Source organism: Taudactylus pleione, unplaced genomic scaffold (genome assembly GCF_031769625.1).
Source record: "Taudactylus pleione unplaced genomic scaffold, aTauple2 ptg000484l, whole genome shotgun sequence".
Lineage (NCBI taxonomy): Eukaryota > Metazoa > Chordata > Amphibia > Anura > Myobatrachidae > Taudactylus > Taudactylus pleione.
This window is the reverse complement of record NW_028284886.1, coordinates 2362233-2388822: the sequence shown is the minus strand read 5'-3', so window position 1 is coordinate 2388822 and position 26590 is coordinate 2362233. Positions and strand designations below refer to the sequence as shown.

General features: G+C 46.5%; 1 protein-coding gene across 3 annotated transcripts in view; it reads right to left on the bottom strand.

Annotated features, from left to right (window-relative positions):
• Positions 1-20339, bottom strand: part of FANCA (FA complementation group A) — a 157119-nt gene extending 136780 nt beyond the window's left edge. For all 3 annotated transcript variants that reach the window (XM_088449420.1, XM_088449419.1, XM_088449421.1), the window contains exons 1-6: positions 20202-20339; positions 17839-17951; positions 15104-15197; positions 14762-14904; positions 7282-7377; positions 2847-2920 (exon numbers count right to left, since the gene is read on the bottom strand). In XM_088449420.1, the coding sequence (XP_088305546.1) occupies positions 2847-2920; positions 7282-7377; positions 14762-14904; positions 15104-15197; positions 17839-17951; positions 20202-20265 (584 nt within the window). In that variant the 5' untranslated portion in view covers positions 20266-20339. The remainder of the gene's footprint in view (positions 1-2846; positions 2921-7281; positions 7378-14761; positions 14905-15103; positions 15198-17838; positions 17952-20201) is intronic.
• Between the last annotated feature and the right edge of the window lie 6251 nt (positions 20340-26590).

Below are 26590 nucleotides of genomic sequence, written 5' to 3'. Positions count from 1 at the left end.
TCCCAGGAAAACGACATTGGGCATACACACTGAACAATATCGTACAGCAAAGTCACCCTGCACTTTACCGAACATACAGTGCCTGACGATATTGTCAGGCTGCCCTGCATGTTGGGGCAATGAAAGACATCGTTACCGATCTGCGGGAGCGCTCATCATTAACGATAGCGTGCATAGTCATACATACATGCGGCAATTTAAGCCTTCTGGAAACTGGGTGTGGATTAACAGATAGACAGTAAAAAGGTCGACAGTGTCTAGATAGACACATGGGGCCAAATGTAATAGGGTGAGAGTTTAGAAAATGTGAGTTTAGCAGTAAACTTTCACACTTTTTAAACTGGGCCCATGTAATAGAGTCTGAGAACATGCAAACTCACATGTTTTTAGACTCAAACGCTCATCCAGATGTTTCTCTATTTTGAAGATAAAACTTGACCAATGTGAGCGTTTACTGCTAAACTCTCACATTTTCTAAACTGTAAACTTATTACATTTGGCCCCACATGTTAGACAGTCATTAGGTCGACTTGGACAAAAGGCAGACAGGGACATAATGTCGACACAGCAAAGGTAGACATGTAAGAAGGTTTGATATGTACAAATAGTCGACAGGGTCAAAAGGTCGACAAGAAAATGGTCGACTCAAAAATGGTCAACACATGATTTTTTTATTTTTCCTAATCTTCACCCTAACCCTCCCTTTGGTGCCTAACCCTAACTGTCGGGGTAGGTGGCTGACCCCAACCGTCCCTTCTAGTGCCTAACCCTAAGATAAGTGCCTAACCCACAAAAAAAATATGTGTCAACCATTTTTGTGTCGACATGAAAATCATGTCGACCTTTTGTACCTGTCGACCTTCTTACATGTCTACCTTTAGTGTGTCAACCTTTTGTCCCTGTGGACCTTTTGTCCCAGTCGACCGACTGACTGTAACATCTGGTTTCTATCTAGACATTGTCGACCTTTTTACTGTCTATCTATAGTCCGGAACCCCTGGAGACTTTGTTGCATTGAGTATGTTTCCAGTATCCTTTACAGAAGAGATATAACTGTAGTCAGCGCATCCACAGAATGCAGGCACCGCGCTCCTGAAAGTGGATAAAGGATAAAATATAGAACAGATATCTTCACTGCACTGGGTGATGAACAATGTAACCCGCTATTCAAAACTGATTACTGATCTTCTGTTTGATATTTTAACCCAGATGCTGTTAATATTTCCATTAAGTAGTGTACAGTACAATGCTGTTCATTCTGTCCCACTGGTATGTTAACTAATTCACATCATCGCCTAAGTACTCTATGCTCATTCACCAGGTGTGGTCTGTATTTGTTTACTTGTAAAACTGTATAAAATATCCCCGTTATTTCAACATCAACAAAAAAAAAAAAGCAGAGAAATGGTTTTAAATAAAATAAACAACTTTAATTATAAACAACCAATACATACAGCAGAAAACTTTATCAATTCAAATATTTTCAAAGTTACACCAACAACAGAATATTATGCTGGACACAAAGTTATATAATCGTAGCCAGGAACTATGAAAGATTAGTAATTATTAAGTAACTGTCCGGATATTGTAATTGTAACAATATGAGAGAGCCAGTAAAGCAGCATAAAGATAATTAGTAGTCACCGATGTTGATGCAATAAGGAAACCCTTCTCTGGGATGAACCAGTACAGACAGTCAGACACCCACCAATCACATACCCAATGTGGTGTTCTGTAATGATTTCTCTGATGATAGTAAACTGCATGCAATGCTCTCAACTTCACATGCACAGACGCCCCACCATCGGATATGTACATAAACCATCGGTTTTACGTACAAATTTGAATCAGGCCCAAAGTACTTAACCAATTGTTCCACCCACCAATGGGTGTCCCCCTTTCGGCATGAACACCCCCACCCCACACTCCCTATGGGGTTATGAACAGAAATCTGCAAGTCTGGAGACACAGGGCCTGATTCAGAGCCGCTCATAAGCGGCCGCTCGTTCGCTCCGAGCGATGTTCGCACATCTGCGCATGCGTATGGGTCGTAAAGTGCATGCGCCAACCAGTCAGTGCGGTCGGAAATCGTGTGCTCGCAAAATAGCGAGTGCCTGCTAATTTGAGTGACAGAATGAGGCTTTTGTGGGTGGTAACAGGGGAAGGTGCTTGAAAACGGGGAGTGGAGATCCGAACGCAGGCGTGCTTAAAGGTCAAAACGGGCGTTTTAAGGGTGTGTATAATTAACAAAGCAGCGTCATCGACCACGTCACTTGGTTGTCTTTTAGCCTGAACTGCTCGCATGATTGCGGTAGGAAAATGCTACCACAAGAATAGCGAGCAGTTCATACACCTTTCGATGTACTCGATTAATCAAATAAATAGCGGAGATGACGTATGATGCGAGCGGCCAAGGGACGTCTTTACAAAATAGCGAGCGCATGTTTCGGACGCTCGCTCAGACATAGAGGTGTCAACAGACCGCAAAGAGCGAGCGCTCAATATAAATAGCCAGACCCTTTTTCTGAACGAGCGTTCGCAAATAGCGTCCGGCTCTGAATCAGGCCCACAGTACCGTAAGTGCAGCATATGGCAGCACTTATTCACTCCATGAGGGAACTCGCGGCTAACAGGATCAACCCTTAATTTTTCAATATAGAAAACATTCGTATAAAAATACATTCAGAAGAACAAATACACCAATAAGAGCCAATCCTAATGTGCATTCTATATGTAGTGAGATAATGAACATAAGATGATCACGCATTCTAGAATGGTGAGTTTACCCCAATGGTTTTCCTCTGTCCTATAAATTACTACTACACAAATGTCAATCTCAACATTACCTCTCTAGCAAGTCCTCCAATCCCACGATATCCATATTCTGCAAGTGCCATATAGCCTCTAACACAGGAGGGCGCTACATGGGGCATGAAGCAAAAAAGAGTGATTTGAAAATGGTCTGTGTTATTATGGGGTACACCACAAAATAACAGCACTGGTGATATACAGATGTGTGCACACACATCTATCCTCCGTGTGCTACACATAACACAGGAGCTCAGTGCGACTCGGTAGCGCAGAGCATCTTTTGTGCAACTTTTTACCTTTAAATGCATCTTATTCACACAGCGATGCACATAGGACTCACAAGCAGCTTCTGCTGATTAAAATGATATGCGCCAACTGCGGGTGTATCTGCATGCGTTATACTACGTTACACGCAGCTGTGACGCTGTAACGTAGCGTTTTGCATGCAGATGCACCAGCAGTCGCACACAGAATATATAAGTTTAATCAGCAGAAGCTGCGTGTCCGCCCTGCATCCCTGTGCGAATAAGACACGTTTGAAGGTAAAAAGTTGCACGAAAAGATGCTCAGCGCTACCGAGTCACACCACAGCATGGCTCGACTAGAAAGGTGGTTTAATGCGCAAGGAGGCTAGAAGTATGAGGACACATCTGTATCAATAGAAGCTTTGTAATCAAATGTAGGCAGAGTTCAGTTGTCTCAAAATGATTGGCTTAAAAAAAAAAAAAGTTTATTAACATAATATAACAAAGACCAACACAACAAGCGATCGAAAGATGACATAACGCAACCACACTCCAAAAATCAGTGACGGGGTACATGTGAAAGCACAACAGCGTAATTGGAGCTTGTATCAGACCTGCACTGACCGCACACAAGTAGAATTATCAAATGAGATAAGAAACCTCTTTCTATTTAGGTCCTGGAAACAGGTTTATTAAAGGAACTATAATGTCTCAGAAATTTTCTTTTAACCACTAACGTTTTTTTTTTCCCGTCAAAACCGCACAGAAATTGTCGGGGGTTTTTTTATTATTATTTGATTAAGTTTAAAAAGTACTTTTAAATATATATTTAAATATTTTATTAAAAAAAAAAAAAGCCTTCCCCGTGACTTAGCACCGCCCCCTCACCTTAGCAGAGCGCAGTGTGGCGTGAGGACCGATCATCAGTTACCCCTGCTGCTACTGATCTCTGCACACGCAGAGATGAGCACAGGGGTCTCGAGGGGGAATTGTGTTCCCCTCCTCGCACTTTTACTATCAGCGCATGCGCCCCAGAATGCCGTTCGTATGGCATTCTGTGGCGCGATTCTGGAAATGATGTGGGTGGTCACAGACCACCATATCACTTCCAAGGGGTCCTGGGAGACAGAGGAGATCCGCTCAGCACTTGTGCAGAACGAATCTCCTCTGCTAAAGCTAGGAGATGGAGCAGCCTGGCGTGGTCGCATGTAATGCAACCTTGCCAGGTGAAGCACTTCTGGCTCCGGTCGCATTAAATGCGACCATAGCAGTTAAGTGGCTAATCAAGAGGCAGAGTATTTATGAACCCCACTGATCACCGGGAATTCCGTAATTAAAGTTACAAATATGTACATCAGATATCAATATTGAGTCAATCAGAGCAGCGAACACCACTAATCTAGACGGCTGCACTAGTTCTTGTAAGTAGTAGATCTCTCCGATGAGCTGATTTTTTTCATGGCAGTATTCAATAAAATAGAAGGCTCTCAATTAGCAAGCTGTCACCATTGCTGACGCAATGGAGGAGCATGCTTTAATAAAGGCTGCCATAGAAAAACCGTCCCACCAGGAGAGAGTTGCTATAACACAAGCACAAGTGGAATGATCCGTATTACCTGCACAGACTGAACGTGATATTAATATCGGAGGTATATATTGGACAGGCAGTCGCATGTTCTAAGGTAATTTATTTCCAGAATTCCTGGTAAAAGGTGTTTCCCTGGACTAACTCCCGACCCAAGCCACCATGCTGTGAGCAGTGGCGGGCTGGGCCGGGGGGCAGGGTGCCATGTGCCCCCCAGGCCGCACTGACCGTCACTGTGACACAGGCTGAGTTCGGTCAGCACTACACAAGTGGCAAACACACAGCCGCCGGCAGCTGTGTGTTTGTTTTGATCGGCAGCCAATGAGAGTCAGACAGACTCTCATTAGCTGCTGCTGCGCCCACTGCCAGAGCCGCTCCATTTTCCGGTTCCCGCAGTGGGCAATGGGAGAGACATCATGATGTCATGACGTCTCTCCCATAATGCAGAGCGGCCCGGCCCGGACAGACGGAGGAGCGAATGGCGACGGTGGGAGACCACTGCTGGGGGCACCTACAAGGGGGGGGGGACTACTACTACTGGGGGCACTACAAGGGGGGGGGCTTCTACTGTAGGCACTACAAGGGGGGAACCACTACTGGGGGCACTGCAAGGGGGGGACTACTACTACTGGGGGCACTACAAGGGGGGGGGCTTCTACTGTAGGCACTACAAGGGGGGAACCACTACTGGGGGCACTGCAAGGGGGGGGACTACTACTACTGGGGGCACTACTACTACTGGGGGCACTACAAGGGGGGGACTACTACTACTGGGGGCATTACAAGGGGGGGACTACTACTACTGGGGGCACTACAAGGGGGGAACCACTACTGGGGGCACTACAAGGGGTGGGGTGGACTACTACTACTGGGGGCACTACAAGGGGGGAACCACTACTGGGGGCAATGCAAGGGGGAGACTACTACTACTGGGGGCACTACAAGGGGGGGGGGTGACTACTACTACTGGGGGCATTACAAGGGGGGGGACTACTACTACTGGGTGCACTACAAGGGGGGAACTACTACTGAGGGCACTACAAGGAGGGGGGACTACTACTGGGGGCACTACAAGGGGGAGATCACTACTGGGGGCACTACAAGGGGGGGGGGGACTACTACTGGCTACTGGGGTCACTACAAGGGGGGACCACTACTGGGGCACTTCAAGGGGGGGGACTACAACTGGGAGGACTACTACTGGGGGTACTACAAGTGGGTGGGACTACTACTACAAGGGGGGACTACTACTGGTGGCATTCCAAAGGGGGGACTACTACTACTAGGGGCACTACAAGGGGAGGGGACAACTACTAGGGGCACTACATAGGGGGGAGGGGACTACCACTGGGGGCACTGCATCGAGGGACCACTGCTGGGGGCTCTATATAAAGGACAATACTGGGGGTACTGCATAGGGGGGAGACTACAACGGGGCCACTATTTAAGGGGCATTGCATAAGGGTTACCACTATTGGGGGCACTGCATGGGGGGTGGACTGCTACTGGGGGCACTATATAAGGGGAACTGCATAGGGGTACCACTACTGGGGGCACTATATAAGGGGCTTACTACTGGGGGCACAAGGGGCACTGCACAGGGGGGACCACTACTGGGGGCACTGTATAAGGAGCACTGCATAGGGGGGATCACTACTGGGGGCACTACTGGAGGCCTGCATAAGGGGGTTCTCTCCTGGGGCACTGCATATGGGCACCACGACGGGCTGCCCCTAATCTTTATTTTTACTTTACATTAATCCCATACGGACCCGCCTCCTCCCTGGAACACCTGAAGGGGGGGGGGGCCGTAGCACGCATGTTCTTCGGGCACCCTGGCTACACGCTACTCCTCTGCCAGGGCCGCCTGTATGCATTTGCCCCCCAGGCTAAAAGTTGCCAGCCAGCTCCTGGCTGTGAGTGCCCACCGGAGGGGATGGAGCCTGCCCGTCCTGACGGAGTTGCTGCAGGGCTACATGGCAGAAGTCCCTCACCAGAGGCCTCCGGACCTGGTGAAGTTTACCGGCTTTGGGGCATACTGTGTGGCATATCAATTTGGGGCATACTGTGTGGCATATCATCAATTCGGGGCTCATACTGTGTGGTATAATATGAATTGGGGGCAGGTATGGGCATGTGGTAGAATCTGATGGCCATTGAAGAGGAATGTGGGGTGACCTGATGGTATGTAGGGAGGTTAAGAGGCATTGAAGGGGCACGTGTAGTGGTCTATAGAAGTTTTTATATATTTTTTGGTCCTGGACGATAATCTGGCTCCTAAACTTTTAAGCTGGCTCTTAGATTTGGCAAAAATTGATTGTTGGTTGCTATGCTCAACACTTCCATTTGTCTTCTTTTGAAGGTTTGATAAATATCCCACATCTTGTTTTTACCAAAGCTAACCACCAACAATCAGTCTCATCTGGATCTGCTAAACAAACCAACACCTATATCCAGCAGATAAAAGACCTTTCTTTAAGGTAGGACTTCAATAAATCCCAATGACAATCACATCCTACCCTTGTACCACCTTTTCCTCCAGGCTGCTGCTGAATGCCCAGCATGATCCCTGTAAACACTACATGTGACCAGAGGCTCCCTACCATTGTAAAGAGCCGTCACACACTGTACTGCACTTACCTCTTGCTCCCAGAGCTCTTTTAAAAAAATCATGTGGCTGAAACAGTTTTCAGACAAAAGTCCCTTCAGCGTCTTCAGTAATCCAGTCAACCGCTCCTATATCAAGTTCACAAAAGCATAATGGTATAAGTAGGTACACATAAAGTGTCATACACCTGTCCATTCACAGATATCAGGTTACCACACCACGGATGGTCACCTAATGCAAGCAACAGCTAGATGAGGGAAAGCGATAGGAAAAACAAGAGATATGGTAAGAACTTACCTTTGTTATCTCTGTTTCTACGAAGTCCATAGGGTCCACAGGGTTGACCTTGGGGGTATAGGTTGGGAACCAAATCCGGGCACCACGCAGTTAAAGCTTTTAGCTCCCAGGATGCACTTGGGTCCACTCTCCCTATAACCCCGCCCCCCAGCCAGAGGCACCTCAGATTGTAAGTAGCCAAAGGCCGGAGGAGGAGAGAAAAAGAGAGAGAAAACTGGAACACTCTAGAACCATACTCACAGAAAAGGAGACGGGAAGCCGGTGACCAGTAACACAGCCCATATGAAGCCAGGTGCGTCAGGGCGGGCGCCCTGTGGACCCTATGGACTTCGTAGAAACAGAGATAACAAAGGTAAGTTCTTACCATATCTCTTGTTTTCTACTTCAGGGTCCATAGGGGGTCCACAGGGTTGACCTTGGGGATGTCCCAAAGCAGTTCAACCAAGGGTGGGGACGCTCCTGTGCTGAGAGGAGAATCCGTCGCCAAAAAGGAAGCATCCTGAGAGGCAAAGGAAACCAATGCCTAGAACCTTAAAAAGGTATGGACAGAAGACCACGTGGACACCTAGTAAGGCAAAACAGCCGAGGCGCCACGACGAGCCGCCCACGAGGGTTACACGGCCCGAGAAAAAAACAAGCCTCAACGACAGAAATGCCCACCCATGGGTAGGCCCCTGAGGAAGACATACGAGGCCATCCAGTCAACATTTCATTATAGGCCGGCCATCGTTTCCTGTTAAAACCAGAAACCGCAGACCACCAATAAGGAGTCCGCTTACCATAAGGAACTTGAACGGATCACATAAAGCCAAAGAGGCCGGACCACAGTCCATGAGGCCACAACAGCCGAGAGGACTGGGAACTGAATGGCCATACCATAAGTTCCAGAATAATATGGAACCTAAAAACCACTTTAAGAAGAAACACAGGGCGAGAGCAACTCACACCCTGACATGATGCCCTCCAGAAGAGGGAGCCACATGAGAACGCTCCCCATTTAGACACTCTCCTGGTTGATTTAAACACCCTGAGAGAGAGAGAGAGAGAGAGAGCTTAAACAATAGACCATGTAATGGCTATCACAACCAGCGGTTCCATTGACTGTCCCCGGAGGGAACAAAGAACCACTACTAACTCCCCAGGAGTCCCTAGGGGGGACAAGTGGAGACATAATCCAGAAAACACTCCAAAGGATGAACTGGATATCAGAGCGGAGCAATTCCATATCTTAACCATACCGACAGTGTAGAGATCCGCACTGTCAGGAAGGCCAGGCCAAGGGTGAAACCCAAGCCAGCTGGAAGGAATGCCAGAATATCTGGAAATCCTGGACACCGGAGGATCGTATCGACAGGTACGATACCATAAGAATTATGTATGCCACAGTCCGTGGCAGATCCCAGCAAAGTCTGGCCTATCTGCTCTAAACATCTCAATGAAGACAGAGCCAGGGAAGCCCGAGGACCACAGTAGGGGCGCAGTTAAAGACAAGCGATCCAGATCCAGGGAAAAACAAGGACCCTGAGACAACAGGTCCAGATAGTGAAGCAGTAGGAACGGAGCATCGAGGAGGAGACTCCGAAAATCTTAGTACCAGTGATGTCTGGGACGACCTGGAGCCCCCAGAAGGAAAGCCCCTCCGTCTCGAATTAAACTTCCGAAGACCTCGAGGAAGAAGGGAGACCGGAGGACACAGGTACACAAAGTGGAAGGACCACTTCACTGACAAAGAGTCACTGAAGGTAGCTTCAGTACTCCTAGAGCTGGACTGTAACACCGGTAATGTGTGATCGAGTCAGAAGGCCATGGGGATCAATCCCCTCAGGGAGGCCCCCTCTGCTCACCAGGAGTTGAAACCTCTCTTGGAGAAGAGACTAGTCCCCGGGATGCACGCCGTGACGGCTGAGGAAGCCCGCTTCCCAATGGAGAGCTCCGGGAATAAACACCGCAGAGTTGGCCAGGAGAAGACCCTTGGACTATGTCAGAATGGGTGACATTCCTAACATTGCCACCCAACTACCAGTGTTGCCTAGATGGAAGCCACTGTTGTGACACTGTCGGACTGAACCTATTCAGGTTTACCGTGACAAATGGGTTAGGCCAGAGTGAAAGTCCAAGACAGCTTAAAGTATCAACAAGGTAAGTGGCAGGGCAGAAGCGACAGACGTCCAACTGCCCCGAAATGAATGCGGACCAGACACTGTCTTTAGCAAAGAACACCCTGGACGAGATGGCCATAGCCACCCGGACAGAGACCAACTCGCCTCCGTAGAAAGTATCATCGTTCGAACAGCGATCCGATGGAAAAAACTCGATCCATCTGGAGGGGAGTCAATTATGGCAAGGCCTGGAATGGAACTGAGCACATTCCACCCTACCAAAAGGTAGACACTCTGGTAGACCGCGCATCACAAAGAGTAATGACATATGTCGACTGCGTAGATATCCGCACACTCGAAGTTGAAGAGTGGAGATCTTGTCTTACGCCAGAAAAATTCTCAGATTCTGAGAATCCAGCAGTGCTCCCAGATGAAGAAAACCCTGTGAGGGATGCAGGGAGGACTTTTCTGTGACGAGAAGAAGCCCCGGTTATCCTGACCTGGCGGTAAAGTACCTTGGTGATCCTGCTAAAAGTAGGAGACCGTCCAGAGAAAGGAGCATTCGGATACACTGAACAGGTGAACTGTCAGAAAATCCATAAAGCTGGTAAACCCCGGTGGAGTTGAGGACAGCCCCAAAAGGCAGAGCCCGAAACTTACAAGTGTTGCTGTGGCACAGCAAACCTGAACCCATGCTGATGAGAGGGCTCTGTATGTACCCGTAGGTACGTATCCTGAATACTCGGATATACCATAAAATCCCCAGGTTCCAAACATCGGATGATGGAGCATGGACGATTCCACCTGAGTCAAGGCACCGTTGGAATCTGATTCAGGGATTTGAGACAGAGTATAGGCAAAGGAGGACCAGTCGGTCACCGCCCCAAAAAGAAAGTAGAACAACCAGTCCCTCACTGAGATAGTGAGGTTGGCCGAAATAGCTCTGCTTACCACAAAGACTGTATAGCTTTCTGGGATTGTAAGGCCCTGATCAGTTCTGAAGAAGGGCCCGTGTAACAATGCCTGTGAGGAGGCTGCATGAGCAATGAGAGGCCGTTGAGAATCAGTACCTCACTCTGGAAATTCCCCAGATGTAGACCTGTCCCGTCAGGCTGAGGGTATATCCTCAGGTGTAGAAACAGGGTCGTCCGGAAGTCCAGGACTGCTCGGTACTGGATATGGTGGCCCCCGTGGAGGCCGACAGCCTAGGAAAAAACAGGCCTTTAGGCTGACCCTGAGGACAAAAAGACTTAACAGAGTTAGTCCGAATGTAGTGGGAGTAGCTAAAGACGGTATCTCCCCATTAGTGATACTGCCAATGATGCAACGATCTTGTCAAGGTCAGGACCAAACAAGAACTTCCCCCTGGAAGGAGTGTGCACCTCTGCTTTCCCATAACGCAGCCATAGGGTACTGCGGCGGATACAGACGCCGCCGAAACCCTGAAAGTTAGAAGACCGGCATCCCATGAGGTAATCCCACATATGACCACTGCATATTTTGTGAGCGGCAAAAAGATATTTGAACCTCAGACGTGTTGGAGGGGAAAAACGTCACAAAAGCATCACCATGCGATGGCCATGGTAGGACGGGCAACAGGCCCTGAAAACGAGTACATTGATTTCAGGCAAAGTTACCACCTACGGATCCGTAAAATTCGTCCAGGCCGGGATGGGAGGCGTATTAATGCCTGTAACCCGATGATTAACATACAAATCCATCCCAGAAGGGGATTTCCATTACTTGTGAGGACCCTCAGGGAATGGGAAACAGGAGGCCTTTGTGACTCCTCGTATCTGGGGACAGCCAGACTCCCGCTATGAGATCCACCCGCTGGGCAGAAAACGGGAGATGTATGATACTGGTGCAGGATCGACATTCTCTATATCCAGAATGAGCCTGGCTACCAGCCCCAAAGCATGGATAATAATACTTGAGATCGGCTCCCCCCCATGTGAGAGGGAAAGAGCCGAATATACCATCCAGTTCACGGCAGAGCCACTGGTCAGTAACCACAGGGCGTATATCACGCCAATTAGTATTTCGTATAAAACGACATCCACCAGGGTGGCCGTTGTGGTAATCCCTGCAAGGGGAATGACAGACCGATGTGGTATCGGAGGTAATTCATGTACTGTGAAAAACCCCGGCAGGGAGCGATAGTCTGTGACACAGGGGTAAATTGCAAGAAATTGCGAGATACCCCGAGTTCAAAAGGGCAGTATGGTGAAGTAACTCCCAGCGAGTGACGACAATGGGGCCCGCCCGGCGATCCTCAAAGGAGAGGATCCTGAGAAACAACGCCCTTTAAGGGGGTCGTGCAAGGGGCCCGGCACCAGATGGTGCCGCATACGTAAACCTTTCTGAGTTAAAATCCTCCGCACTAATTCCTGCAGGCTATGACTTGCAGGATAGCAATAATGGGTGCAGTATCGTGTGCAATCTCCTGGTCAGATATATCTGACTATCTTGACGGAAATATTAAGCAGCGCCATACCGGTCCTGACTGACGCTAAGATTAGCTGCAGGAACCCATTATCAGCGTACGCAACTCACAGTTCCATCTAAAATATGGCAACGTGCAGCACGCAACAGTATGTGACAAACCTCACAGATATTAACAAATATATATATGTGAGGTCTCAGAACCACCCCAGGTACACCTGTATTAGGGCAGATAAAGAAAAGGGATAGATATACACTGACAGGTGAGAGAAAAAGCAGACAGTCAGCACTAGCATAAGTCACATACAATGCAGAAAAATATATATACATACATAAGCATGACATATAATATACTGCACAATGTCGCTACATTCAACTGCCCAGATTCAGTGTCTGGGAAGGCTATAGCGCTGTGTACACTCACCCAAAATGGCCAGGTACGCAGGGGGACTGGGCTCACTGACATCCTAAGAGTTCTGCAGCACCACAGAGAGAAAATGGCCGCTGGAGACCTCAGAAGAAGCGTGGCCCGCGGAGGAAGCAGCTCAGCGACGCCAGACTGTATTATTGAAAGGCGCGCTGAGCTGAGGGGAGGAGCCGCTAGACAGGGAAGGCTTCCTCCCCTGGCTAGCAATTAACCCCCCGGGATGCCGGCTCCCGCTGCCGCTATAATCCCTGGTGGGCTGTGGACACGCGGGGTATGCCTCCATGGAGGGGGAGCCCGCCGCCACCGCTAGCGCCTCCGGTCTGTCCCCAGAGACCGGAGGCATAAGGCTGCATGTACACGCGGGTCACCGCAAGCGGTGACCACGCGACTTACCTGTCCCCGTCGATCCGGCAGCAGCCCAGGGATTCCTCCAGAGCCCGGATAGTACAGACTCTGGGGTCCCGCTGCGATCCCCAGATCTGTACTGGCGTCGCAGCGCCGGCGGGGTGTAGGAGCGGCAGCTCAGACGTCCATTGGACAGTCTGATGCTGCCGCTCTGAAGAGTAGTAAAAAAATAATAAAATAAAACTCTTTTAAGCTTAGGGGCTGCTAAGCAGCCCCCCTGCAGTAACGGTGACCCGACTCCGGCCGGGCACCAACTTAAACTGAGGTGCCTCTGGCTGGGGGGCGGGGTTATAGGGAGAGTGGACCCAAGTGCATCCTGGGAGCTAAAAGCTTTAACTGCGTGGTGCCCGGATTTGGTTCCCAACCTATACCCCCAAGGTCAACCCTGTGGACCCCCTATGGACCCTGAAGTAGAAAAAAGGGCAACTGAGAAGTTTCAGATAATTGTCTCACAGATAAAGAATACAAAAAATTATTACTTTAATGAAAAATACTAAAATATATCAAACCAAATTAATACGGTGTTTAAAATAATGGCATACTGCATAATGTCAAATAAAACATGTGTATGGCCACAGATTATTCCGCTAAGTGTCACTTACATGAAAAGGTCCGTCTTAGCCTCTCTTTAGTATGTGACAGGATAATCAACGCGTTTCGGTCTGAATGAATTGGGATTTCATCAGGGAGCTAGAAGTCCAATTTATTCAGCTGAAACTCAGACACACACACACATACACTTTTCATTTTATATTATGTATCATGTCATTATTTTAAACATTGTATTATTTTTGTTTACGTAAAGTACCATATTTGGGATACTTTATCTCTGAGAATTCTGACACTGCCATAAAAGATGTGTGTATTTCGTTTCGAATTTATTTAAATCAGTTATCTTATTCTAATGGATTCAATATTCACTGGAGCCTAAGTGATTTGTTGTTATCGGAGGAAAAGAGGCAACATGCAAATATTTAGTTTAACACACTTTTACTTTTCCTAGCAAGTACCCAGGAAATGTCCTAATGTCCAGCAACTCCAGGTTACCCTGGAGCACATATGGCTTCCCAAAGTTGCTTGGAACACCCCAAAGGCTCTGCAATTATAATTAACAGCCGTGATCACACAGAACTTCTTTCTAAAAGGACATAAATTGACAGCTCAGGGGGAACAGAAATTAAATTGAAAGAGTTAAATAGTTTTCCCAGTAAAGAGGATTGGAAGTTGTATCAAAGCTCTCAAAACGTATGATAACCTACAGAAATTTTGCTGTCTCACCTATGGAATTTTTCCAGCACTGTACACCGTTCATACCACTCAACAGTCCTGATTTTTGCAGAATATGCTGTCACTATTTACCAAATCAGGAAGGTCACAAAAAAAAAAGGAAAAAAAAAAAAAGAAGCTTTTCCCAATAAATTAGCAGACATTATGTAAATACATGAAACCAATCATTCCACAATAGGCTGGTAAACACATTGCTGCAATCTGTAAAAGTTTATCAATTGCTCATATCCCTGACCCAAAATGTCACAATAATATAACAGTGGAGGCCACTTGCCATCATAAATGATATTTTGATATATAATGAACTTCAGAGTGTGCCTTTCCATGTATGTGAATACAAACACCATCCAACATAACAAAATGACAATAGAAACCTTCTAAATACACTTAAGTATAATTATATGAGATGTTCCGCTCAAATTTTGCTGGAAAAAATCAGATCCTTAGAGACTTCTGCACAATGGATCAGTGGAATGCTCTGTTTCTTTGCCACTGCAGGTGTGTTCATGTGTACATAAATTTAACCGAGGTTTCGCATTCAATTGTGCTCACCCGCTGGTCCTGACTGAGCACCCCCTCCTGCGTGCTGTCCGCAGAACCACGGCAAATCTGTTGGATGTTGGAGACAGCTGCTTTGGCACCGAGTACATTAGGCGGGGAGCCCAAATGTAAAGCCTGATCTCGCAAAGTGGCGCCTTGAAGAAAACAAGATAGAAGGTTTCTATAGCGTATGTACTACACAATGGAATCAGGCATAGCAGTTGTACTATATGTTTATCACATAATAGTACATTCTTAAAACAATTTTGGGTTTTGGCGATGGTCTATGATGGTACGTGCAACATTCCTGACTAGAAGTAACATGGGTACCCTGGAAATGTATAGCTAGCTTACCAATAAAGGTCTCTGTAAGTAGAGTAGATTTCAGAGACTGTCTGGAGGCCGAGCTCTCGCTGATGGATACTTTCTTGCATGACGGAGCCTCTGCCTAAATGGTGATTAATAAACATATTTTAATCGAGTATTCAGGCACGTTTGTCTGTTACGCACGCAGTCTGGCTGCGATGATATGCTAATCCATTGCGATCGCTATGCCGTCGCAGCACTACATAAGGACGCCACCTTACCTTACACACATCCGTAATGTTTAGCGAGACTGCGAAACCATCAGTAACATGGAGTACCATCGCAGCTTCACGCACACAAGCCCTGACCTTACTCGGGGACTGCTAACCTTGTCGCACACTATGAGTACTCAAGCTACGTATTGCATCACAGTGGCTAATTTAAGCACGCCCCAGCAACGGCGATCAAACGCCCCAGCACGCCTGCATTTTGCAGACCTCCCCCATCCCAAATGGTACTTCCTGTCAATCACTCTGCGATTGGTCTGCGTAGTCACTGCGATCGCAGTCCCGATCACAGTGGCCAGTTCGTGCATTCGCAGAACGCAACAATGGGACGATTGTGTGCGTAATCGCAATTGCGATCCTTGCTGAATCAGGCCCTATGTCCATATAATGTAGGGAGTTGTCACATGAAGGGATGTAGACAAAATTAGCACATTAATAACTATATAAAATCCTGACACCAGGGAATACAATTATTGCTTTCTGTAGCTAAATTAGTGATGACATTGATTTTCGTACTATCCCACTTAATTTTACCATTCAAATTACAGTATGACATTCAAATAAATTGTTTGTAGAAGTAATTAGCATTCAGCGAATTTTACAAAAATGGATTTGGCATACACAAAATTCTGGGTATGATAACTACTGATAAAAGGGCTTATAATTCCATAGAGAACAGTTAAACCACAATTAAACATAATGTTCATAAAGCAAGTAATATACGTACAATAACAAGTTTACTATTCACTAAAACTGACATCTTTCCCATTCCATTACAGGTTTCTATCATTACCATATTAAAAAGGGACGAGCTTCTCTATCTCCCATCACTAAAGCAGAGTACACACAAGACGATATGTCGCCTGATCCGGCGGATCAGGCCAAAATATCGTCCACATCGGCCAGCATGCATGCATTATGACCGACCATGCGCCGTTCCGCGGGGTCGTTCATCGCATCGACAGATCGAGCCTCCATTCTGCTCAATCTGGTGAACGACCCCATGGTTGTGGAGGCGTCTGGAGAACGACATATCGGGCGGTTGTTCACCTGATTGTGTGGTGTCAAACGACCACACAATATGTTGTTCATCGCATTGTGCGTCGGCCGGGTACACACACCGTCTAGTGTGTGCCCGGCATAGGTGCCAGTGAAGTGTGAGGTAGTGCTAGAGCTGCAGTGATAGGCTTCCTGTCTGCTAGCTAACAGAGGGTCTGATTCAGCAAGGCACGCACTTGGCTGATGTTTGTGTACTGCGCATATAAATGCATCTCACTGCGCGTGCGCGAACTAGTCTGTGCGATCGGGTAAGCGTAGGCAGACTATACGCTGCGTGCACGCAGACCCATTCCGATATTGATTGACAGGAAGTGCCGTTTGTGGGTGGTGATGGAGGGTGGTCGGGAGAACGCAGGCGTGCCTGTGCGTAGGGATGCCGTTTTAGGGTCGTCCATAATTAAGCCAGTGCGGCGACAGACGCGGTGATGAGACTCCGTGCACACAGGAAGTTGCCAAGATCCTGCGCGAGGTCTGGTCAACCACTATTATGCAAATATGGTTGATGGTTGTCGATGTTACCGATGTTTCCGCTATCTTGCGTACTGAGCAGGCTTTGAGTAAAGGGAAATGGGCGGCTTCATATAGGGCTGGGCGTCTGCATCTCGTGCTGTTGTCTCCGTGCGTATGCATTCATTAGCATATTCTCGCAGCGGACAAGTGCGTGCGTCTGCTAGCGTGCGTTCCTTGCTGAATCAGGCCCAGAGATATTTGTGGATTTATGCTCCAGATAATGTCCAGTGACAATAAAACAATGCACTGGAATGGTATACTTTGGTATTGGAGCTATCATCTATATCAGGGATGGGGAACCTCAGGCCCGGGGGCCGTATAAGGCCCCTGGAATCATTTGGTATGGCCCATACAGCTTTTTTCTGCTAGCCTCATCTGGCCAGCAGGGTTCCTAGAATGGCACCCTGCAGCCAGAATCTATGCAGCAGTGCAGCCTGGAGCATCCTTAGGACACGTCAGATGGTCACACCGCTGCCCTTACAGCTCCCCAGAACTTCCTCAGGATACTCCAGACATTGCTGTAAAATGGTGGCCCCACCCGCGTGACATCACACGGAGGGGGCGTGGCCTGCACCAGGCCCACAAATAACATTATATATATCAGAATGGCCCTTGGCAGAAAAAAGGTTCCCCACCCCGATCTATATGCACAATTTTAGCAAAAAAGGCTATGTCTCTTGATACGTCAATAAACTTGAACAAAGCTGCATATAAGATAGAATGACGCATTTAAACCGGATATAAGATCATAATATAAAAAGTGCTATTTATACTCTCCAGTCCGTATGTCGAGAATGGCAAATGCAGAGTCATGACCACAGTAGTAACTATGCTACAGATGACTCCACAACAATGCCCCGAAGCCTGTGAACAATGCTGTCTGCAGACGTGTGTGTAAATAACATTGCAAGCTTTAATTGTTTTCACCTCAAACAGAAATTGATTCACATCCTGGTGACAGCTCAGCAGATACAAAGCAGCCTCCTGCAGTCTGTTACTGCTGCATTCAGGTTTCCCGTCTGGTTTCTTTGGTCGGTTGGCTGAAATATTGATCATTGAAAGGACTTATAAATACATAAAAAAATGCACTTTCATATGGGTTACAGTTAAACACTGGAGAACACTTTTGTGTGCGACTACCTTGAGGCTACTGCCCTTTGACAGCCAGTGTGTTTTAGCCCGGGGAATGCATCCCTTTGTAGTTAGCACACAGCAGTGTTAAATTAGCACTGTTGCCATATATACCAATGCCTGGATGCCCCTAGAATTAGGATGGTCAAGTGTACGTGGGAAAATTAGACAAATATAAAAGGCAATTAAACCATTCAAGTTACACGAGGCATCACTATTTTTGTCAGCTTATAATTACACACATCCTGTGATAGCGTTTGCGGGAGACTACATTTTTTGGTCAGGAATGACAGAACTTTGGACGGATTTCAGTTATTCTCAGGATTATTTGAGGCTATGAATACGTTGATGGATTTGTCAAATAAAACATTTTTTATTTACGTTTAGGTCTGTCTATAGCATAATTGTTTTACTGCATTTATTTACATTCAGACCTATTAACACTCCCCATAGCACTCGTGTTTTTCATGCTACTGTTGTTTGGCCATTTATTGTTATGCCTTACCATTGTGATTAACTTTTACACTCTGATTGTTCTCTTTTGGTTTGTGAAATTAATAAACATAATTTGCACTAATAAACAACAAATGTAGAGTTCAACAGAGTTTGTGTCTAAACTGTACGCTCAAACCATAACCCGAAAAAAGGCACATCTAGCTGAGCTGACAGTATATACAATATGCGTCCAGCTCGGCAAGGGCAGAATACAGTATGTGTCTGCTTTACTCCCGTAGACAGTGGCATTGTAATCCACCTGGTTTATGCCAAGAGGTGTAGTTCACAGCGGTCCACCAGTAAATGCTGAAATTACAGTACTCAATTTAGTACATGTCCAAACAGTGTTGTTATTAACCAATCAGGTTATATTCACCATGTCAAAGGAAATTGCACCAATATGTAAAGACAAAAAAGGCACACATTAGTGTCCTTCGCCTTTTAAAATTTTAAATAGATAAATGCTTTATTACTGTAGACCGATGCATTTTGCATGAAGACATCTAGACTGTACTTTGGCAGTGATTATACATCCTATCAAGCCTCTCCCAACCGGGCTTGATTTCATGCTTACAAGGGGTTGTAAGCGTAAAATGCTTCTGAGTTGGCATGGAATTGCATTATTGTTGCGCTTGCACAGTTGGGGATGGGCATCGGAAGCTGATGGTTAGCATTCATTGATGTTCCCGGCTCAATTTTTCCATTAGACGCCAGGATTGCGAAGACTGCCACCATCGCCTACCTCTTTCCGATGGCACATATCTTCAATGCAGCTGTGGCCGCGAGACCCTTTGTGTATGCACATATTCCTGTTGCCATCTGTGCACATTACCGCTGATGGTTCCCTTGTGATGGCCACATACCATTGCAAAGGATGCTTTGATTGATGGCTATCCCTAAGGTTGTTGCTAGATCCAAGTTGGAGAACAGACCTCCGACGTCACAACCACGTGACCGCTGCGGCAGGGCCTGTCCGCTACCAGTGTTATTATCCACGTGGGCATAGAGGTATATCAACCCGTGGTTCACTTTGCTCGCCACAGCGCCCGAAGCGTGGCGAGCGAAGGGACACTTTTGGCCCCCGTTCTAAACCTTGCCCCTCCCCCTTTTGCCACGGGTCACATGGCTGTGACGTCAGAGGTCCTGTAAAGCACCTCATTCTAGACCTAATCCCAAACTCATAACTCTTGTGGGGTTTTCTTGCCATGAAACTGTTTTATTTTTATAGTTTCATTGCTTTATTACACTATAACGTATGTACAGGGTACAACACAACGTTGTTCAATAAGTTGACTCAATTGTACAAAACTGGCAGCTTGGAAAATCATATTTCACTAATATAGTAGGGATAAAAAAAAATATATAAAAAAAACATGACCTTAAATAATGAAAACAAGTCTGATTGGCAATACAGGTTTGCTGTATAATTGTGCTACAGCTGTGTAATGTTAATCAAGTACATCAAGGTTTAGGTTAAATGAAAACATAGATGTGCTACATGTCAACATCATTTATGCACATACGTCTATGTGCCTGAACGCAAGGTGAGCAACCTGTGGCTCGGCAGCTGGCATGCTGGGACATGTGGTTGCACAAAAGCTGCCGAGGCACAGGCTGCTGGCCGCCTGTAATTGACCTCTGATGTAATGAGCTCATGCGTGTACCGAGCAGATCTGCTAGGCTCCTCTTCTGGCCTCGGGTGGAGGAGCCAGACACAGCGGACATCATTCCCACAGTCAGCAGCAGTTACATGATTATCAACTCAGTCACACATATGGAGAGGAGACAACTTCCGCCACACCTTAGCTCTGGAAACCGCGCTTTGCTCCTATTGGCTGACGACCTCTACGGAGCGTTTTTATTGGACGAACCCGCTGCCGTGCGTCGGGAGCTGTCAGAAATCTTTGACCTGATAAGGCGGCCATGTTGGTACAGGCAGCAGAGCTAAACAACAACAATAGCTGAAACAATAGCTGAAAGGTGCTGTCATTAATTATACGGGCTAGTGGTAATATTATTTCCTACATTTCAGTGTAATGACATTACTACTATTCAGAAACTTAGGTGAGGTGCACTGCAAGAATCAGACTGAATAACACAATACAGAAAAATACCGTCATATTTTTTTTATTTTGTTTTTTAAATAAAATGTGGTTTAGGCTGAACAGGTTTAGGATACATGAAGGCAAAAAATTACTTCTTTCCTAGTATACCAGACGGTATAATTGCACCCCCGGCAGCTGTTAACCCTGCGTCAGGCGCACCTCTGGGACTCCCAGGTTCGGGCGCAGTGCGCCTGACTGGCGCCCGTCATTTGCACCTAGTTAACTAAATTCTAACGCTCTTAAAGTGATTGGTGACCTTCATTAGGATGTACAAAGAGAATATATGGAAATCTGATTCACAAAGCCACATTTATTAACCTTAAAGCAAGTGAAACAAAAAAAAACCTAAATTTTAAGAGGCGCAGTGTGCCTAAGAGGCCACCAGGGAGAAACCTACATATTTCCGAAAAATACCCACAATCTTTGTAATTTTCATTCATAAAATGAGCAAAATACACAAAATTGTGAGAAAATAAAAAGAAATACGTACCTTCAAAAGTCGGACGAGTTCGGGCGCAATGAGCCTGAGAGGCCAGGAAGGTCACTACTGCACTCCACGCAGGCGGCGGGAAAACTGACTAGGGGGGTATCAAACAGCACCGAGAGATAGGAAGGTACTAGGAGGGGCATGCCCTTGCGGTGGAGAGGTGAGCGAGAACAGCTTTATTGCGCCTGGCAGGCCAGCTGCACCTGACGCAGGGTTAATATAGTACTACTACTAATTTCATTGTTTCTTATTGCTCGAATATTAGTTTTCTATAAATTTGCTGATGTTTGGGAAAGATCTTCTTTTTTTTTTTTTTACATTTGCTTTATATTTGACAATTTGCCTTTGTGCACAAATGTAACTAAATATGTTTTCAATAGTATAGAATGGATCATGTCTAGTGTAATAGTTGTCTCTCCGCCCTATATTTATTTTTCTTAGATCAACAAAGACAACCCATCCGGAGGTTCTCATAGTGGTATCCAACTGTGATTCATGGAATGGGGAGATGTAGTAAGCTCTGAAAAGTGATAAACTGCCAGCAACTCAGCTCCTAGCTGTCATGTTATGGCTGTTTGGAAAATGACAGGAGACGATTGGTTGGTAGTTTATCACTCTCCAATTTATTACTTTCCAGAGCTTAGTACATCTGCCCCAAGTGACTCTACCAGCGGAACGTGGGTGAGAAAAAAATGGGATGAGAGTCTTGCAGTATGCTTGCCTGAGCATTGACTTAAGCCCCAAAACCCTTATGTGGCCCATACAGGTGCGATTTTTGCACGATGTGGACGATTTCGATAATTCGTGCACATCATGTGTTGATTCTGTGTGTTTACGATTCTGATGCGCGTCCCCGCCGTTGTATAGCTGGATCGTAGATCTTACTGCAAAACCGTAAGATTGTGATCTATTGTGTAGAATGTGATACACATGTATGCATCGTATCGTATGATCGGAATGATCAATTGTTCACCATTTGACCACATCGTATGGAGAATTTCAAGGGAAGAATTTCAAGGGAAATCGTACAACACATCTTACGTCAGAAAATCGCACCGGCATCAGTTGTCCGAAAAAAACTGAATATTTTTTATCTGACAAGAAATGGTGAGATCCTTTCTGTTGGAACTTGGACACCTCATGTAATGGACACTTGCCCATGTCCAGGGGAGCCGAGGGAGTGAGGAGCGCCCAGACTTGTTGGAGCGGCCCAACGGGGGCCCAGATCCGAAGCAACCCCCCTCCCTCTGACCTGTCAGCAGCCCCACACATGCTGCTGTGTGCTGGGCTGCAGTGGGAGACTATTTGCTGCTGTCTCCTCTCCTCTGCCTGTGGAGGGGAGCAATCACACTAATTGCGCCTCTTGGGATTTGCGCCAGGCTAAGGGGGTTCACAGCACCCCCCTCTTTTCCCGGTCACACGCCTGTGACTTTAAGCAAATGCCACTACAAAGCCCTTCACTGGTGTACATCCATGTATCCGAATGTGCAAGGACTGAGACACACACTTTCAGCCACGGGCGCCGAGAGGGTGGGGAGAGGGTACTAATTACCTGGGCTTGTTGGAGGGACTCCCGGGGAGCAGCAGCAGTCTCCTGTGCCTGTGGGGGGAGCAATCACACTGATTGTGCCTCCTGCTGGATTTGCGCGGGCTGAGGGGCTTACAGCACCCTGGGCTGAGGGGCTTACATCACATGCCTTCCACAATTAGGCCACGCCCCTTCCTCAGGCTCGGGCCAGCTCTCTACGGCCCGGTTTTCTGTATCTGTAGACGCTGAAATTCCACTTGGTGCGTCTTTAGAGGCAGCATCAGTCGCACCATTGAAGCTTGCACCAGCCATATGGAGTCTATGCGTAGACACTTCAGCGACACCCCCGTGGCACGCTCATAACACAGACCATCTCCATGCATCTGAATAGTCACCGCCCAGGAACGCCCAATACATTTTCATATACTTCTCCGTGTGTGCAGCTGAAATAGCAACTGCGACTCTATATGAACACACTTGGACTACATGACCTGTGTGGCTTCGAGACGCATGCGCCACTACGTCCGACATAGACATTGCATGCGGCTCAGTACCAGGCCTGTGTGCACCTCCATCCTGAAAGACTGATCCTCATTGGAAAGCTATCCAGGCAGATAGCTTGGAGAATGTTGGTAATCTGAAAAGCAGTGATTCCAACGGGTTGGGTACAAGATGCCGGCTGTCAGAATCCCGACAGGGTTTAAGATACCGACAGCTGTTAATTAGCATCTTAACCCTATCCCTAAACCTAACCATCCCTCCCTGCACCATAAACCTATAGCTGTGTACACATTAAATGACGTGTGTACCCAGCGATGCATCACACGACCCCAGCGCCGATGACATATCGGTCGGTCCGTACACACTGGGCGATCCGGTGCCGACCGCCTGTTTTGCCGGCCCCCGCCACATAGCGCTGCATGGGATAGTCAGCTGCATTGCCTGATTTGACTGCATGTACAAAAGATCAGGCGATGTGGCTGACGACCCCACGGGAGCACGCACTACACGATGTAGTGAATACACACTGCACAATATTAACGATTTGACGTTCCGATGCGACAGAATCGGGCAAATCATTAACAATATCGTTAGCGTATACTCAGCTTAACCTCCCGCTCTAGTGCATAAACCTAACCCTCCCCCCCAGTACCTAACTCTAACCCTCCCCATAGTATCTAACCCCACTACTTACCGTCGGGATGCTGGCGTTGGGATTCTGACTGGTGTCAGGATTCCGGCACGCCGGGATATAAACTACATCCCGTTCCAACATGCAGATAGTCTGGAGTATGGGGGAAATATGGAAATATAATCTGGGACATTTCTGAAAACTGATAACAGCATAAAGGTGCTCACAGCAGCCAAACAAATGTGCTTTTATTTTCTATACAGTCCTAGAAAAATGTCAGGATCTGATTGGTTGTGTGAGTTACTCTTCTTTGCACATTGGTTTTCTTAAATGTCCATAATGGTATGTTCTAAGTACCCAACACACTGTTCCTTCTCTCACATATATTGGGTTTTACATTATTGTATGTATGTTAATAGAAAGTCACACAAAACTAGGACAAAATGGCTGCCTGTGATTTCACCGGAAACATAAGCGATAACATGGAGGCACAAATAGATGATGCAATAACAAATGCATGCCGTCCCCCCACCAACTGCTTACTTCCTCCCACTCCCGCCTCCAAGATTTTGCCCATGCTGCTCCCTACCTCTGGAACTCTCTCCCTCTCCCTATCAGACTCTCCAACTCTCTACAAATCTTCAAACGGGCTCTCAAGACCCACTACTTCATCAAAGCCTTCCAGCTCTCATCCTAACCCGTTACTACATGCACCTTCCTCCCTGTCTGTGTCACGCCTGTTTGTCTGCCCCTCCCCTTTAGATTGTAAGCTCTCACGAGTAGGGCCCTCTTCCCTCATGTGCTTCTCCTTATACTTTCATCTAAAGAAAAAACACCTAGCGCTTAGCAAGCAGGAGGGTCAAGTATTAATCAGGCAGTAAAAGAAAAGAGGCGACTGTCAACCTCACTTGTAAAAACAAAACAGTAATATACTGCGCTCTAATACTTATAATGGGACATAGGTATATCACAAGTTACGTATAAAAATGTACTCAATGATAAACAATAATTGTATTAAAAACGTACCATAAATCATATAATAAAATGAAACAATTACCACATGTTCCTCATATGACATTAAAATGACTGTATTCAAATTCATGTTATAAACATATGAAAAATACAATAATGAAATGGAGTTGATCAGGCCCCAGCAATATAAAAATAGTTCCAGACTGTGGTGTTAATTAGATCCACATAACTGATACTGTATCCAGGGGCGTATCTATAATGGGTGCAGGGTGTGCGGGGAACACGGGACCCTGGGTCCAGGGGGGCCCCGCATCGCACACCCTACACCCATAATCTTACCTCTCCGGAGTCCCACGTCGTTGTGGAGGTCCGGCACTGTAAAATGACTGGAAAATGGCCGTGGCGGCCATTTTCCTGTCGTTTGCGCATGCGCAGTACAGGGAAAATGGCCGTGGCCTGCAGACACTGTAGACTCTGGGCACACTCTAGTGCCCAGAGTCTATAACTCTGGCGCTGGCCGCACACAGCTCAGTGCGCTGCCGAGCGGAGAGGAGGGGGCCCGTGTCGGAGACTGCACACGGGCCCCCTCCTCACTAGAAACGCCCCTGACTGTATCAAATAGTATCTAAGTACTGGTTCCCTAGAGATTTTTTCTAGCAGAAATAATATGCAGCTTTAAATCCAGCTCTCCCTTAGATGGTAGGTGGCGATAGATAAAGATAAATAAGCCAGTCACAGTAGACTATTATAGTCACTGTTATATTAGCCAAACTCAGTCAGTGTGTAACAGAGCAGCCGTCTTATCTAGCCACAGGTTACAGTCTATATCGCCTCCGTTCATCAACTTTTAACAGTCCCTTATATATGTATACAAGTTGCCCGGGATTTGTTGGTAGCTGTCACTGGCAGCCTGTATCCAGTACTGTACATGTGAGATGGCTTATACACGGCATAGGGGAACGGCTGGGTATGCTGTAATGCCGCAATCAAGGGCGGCTCCCGTCTCTGTATTGCTAGCGGCGTGGAGTTATAGCGTGTAATAGCCGACAGTCGATGGCCGCGTGTATCCGCTCCGTAGTTGTGATCGGCTCCCGTCCTTGCAACAGTCTGACGGTAAGAAACTTACACTTGATAATAAATGTTGGTAAATGGCCACATGTAGGTTTGTAGTGGGCAGCTGGACATGAATGCAATCCCCGATGTTCCTGTTGGAAAGCAGCAATGCGTTTCGGCTACCACTGTAGCCTTTCTCAAGCTGGAATGATCTCCTTTATCCATTAGGCAGTATAAATAGCACCAAGACCGAATTCATTGAACAATTACATAATTAATTTTAACCATCGGTGATCTGTCTTTATGAGGTGATCATAATCATTCTCATTTGCCCTGAGAACACAGCTATTTAATTAGACAAAACATGTCAGTCTTGTTCACAAATCAGTATGTAGTAATAGAAATCTTATATATAAATCATTGGTATAATATAATAAATTAGTAGTTGTACACCATGTAATTTAATTTAATTAACAAATATATGCCAATTAAAAATCATAAAAACCAATAATGGCTAGTATACTGTAATTATTATTGTCCCAATTATTATTGTCATCTACTCTTTATTCTCCACAAGGGTACATACAGTGTCTTGCAAAAGTATTCACCCCCTTTGCATTTTTCATGTTTTGTTGCCTCACAACCTGGAAGTAAAATGGATTGTATGAAGGTGTGCATCATTTCATTCACAGAACATGCCTACAACTGTGAAGTGGTGTTTTTTTTTTATACTGTGAATCAAACAAAATTTCGGACAACATAACAGAAAACTTCAG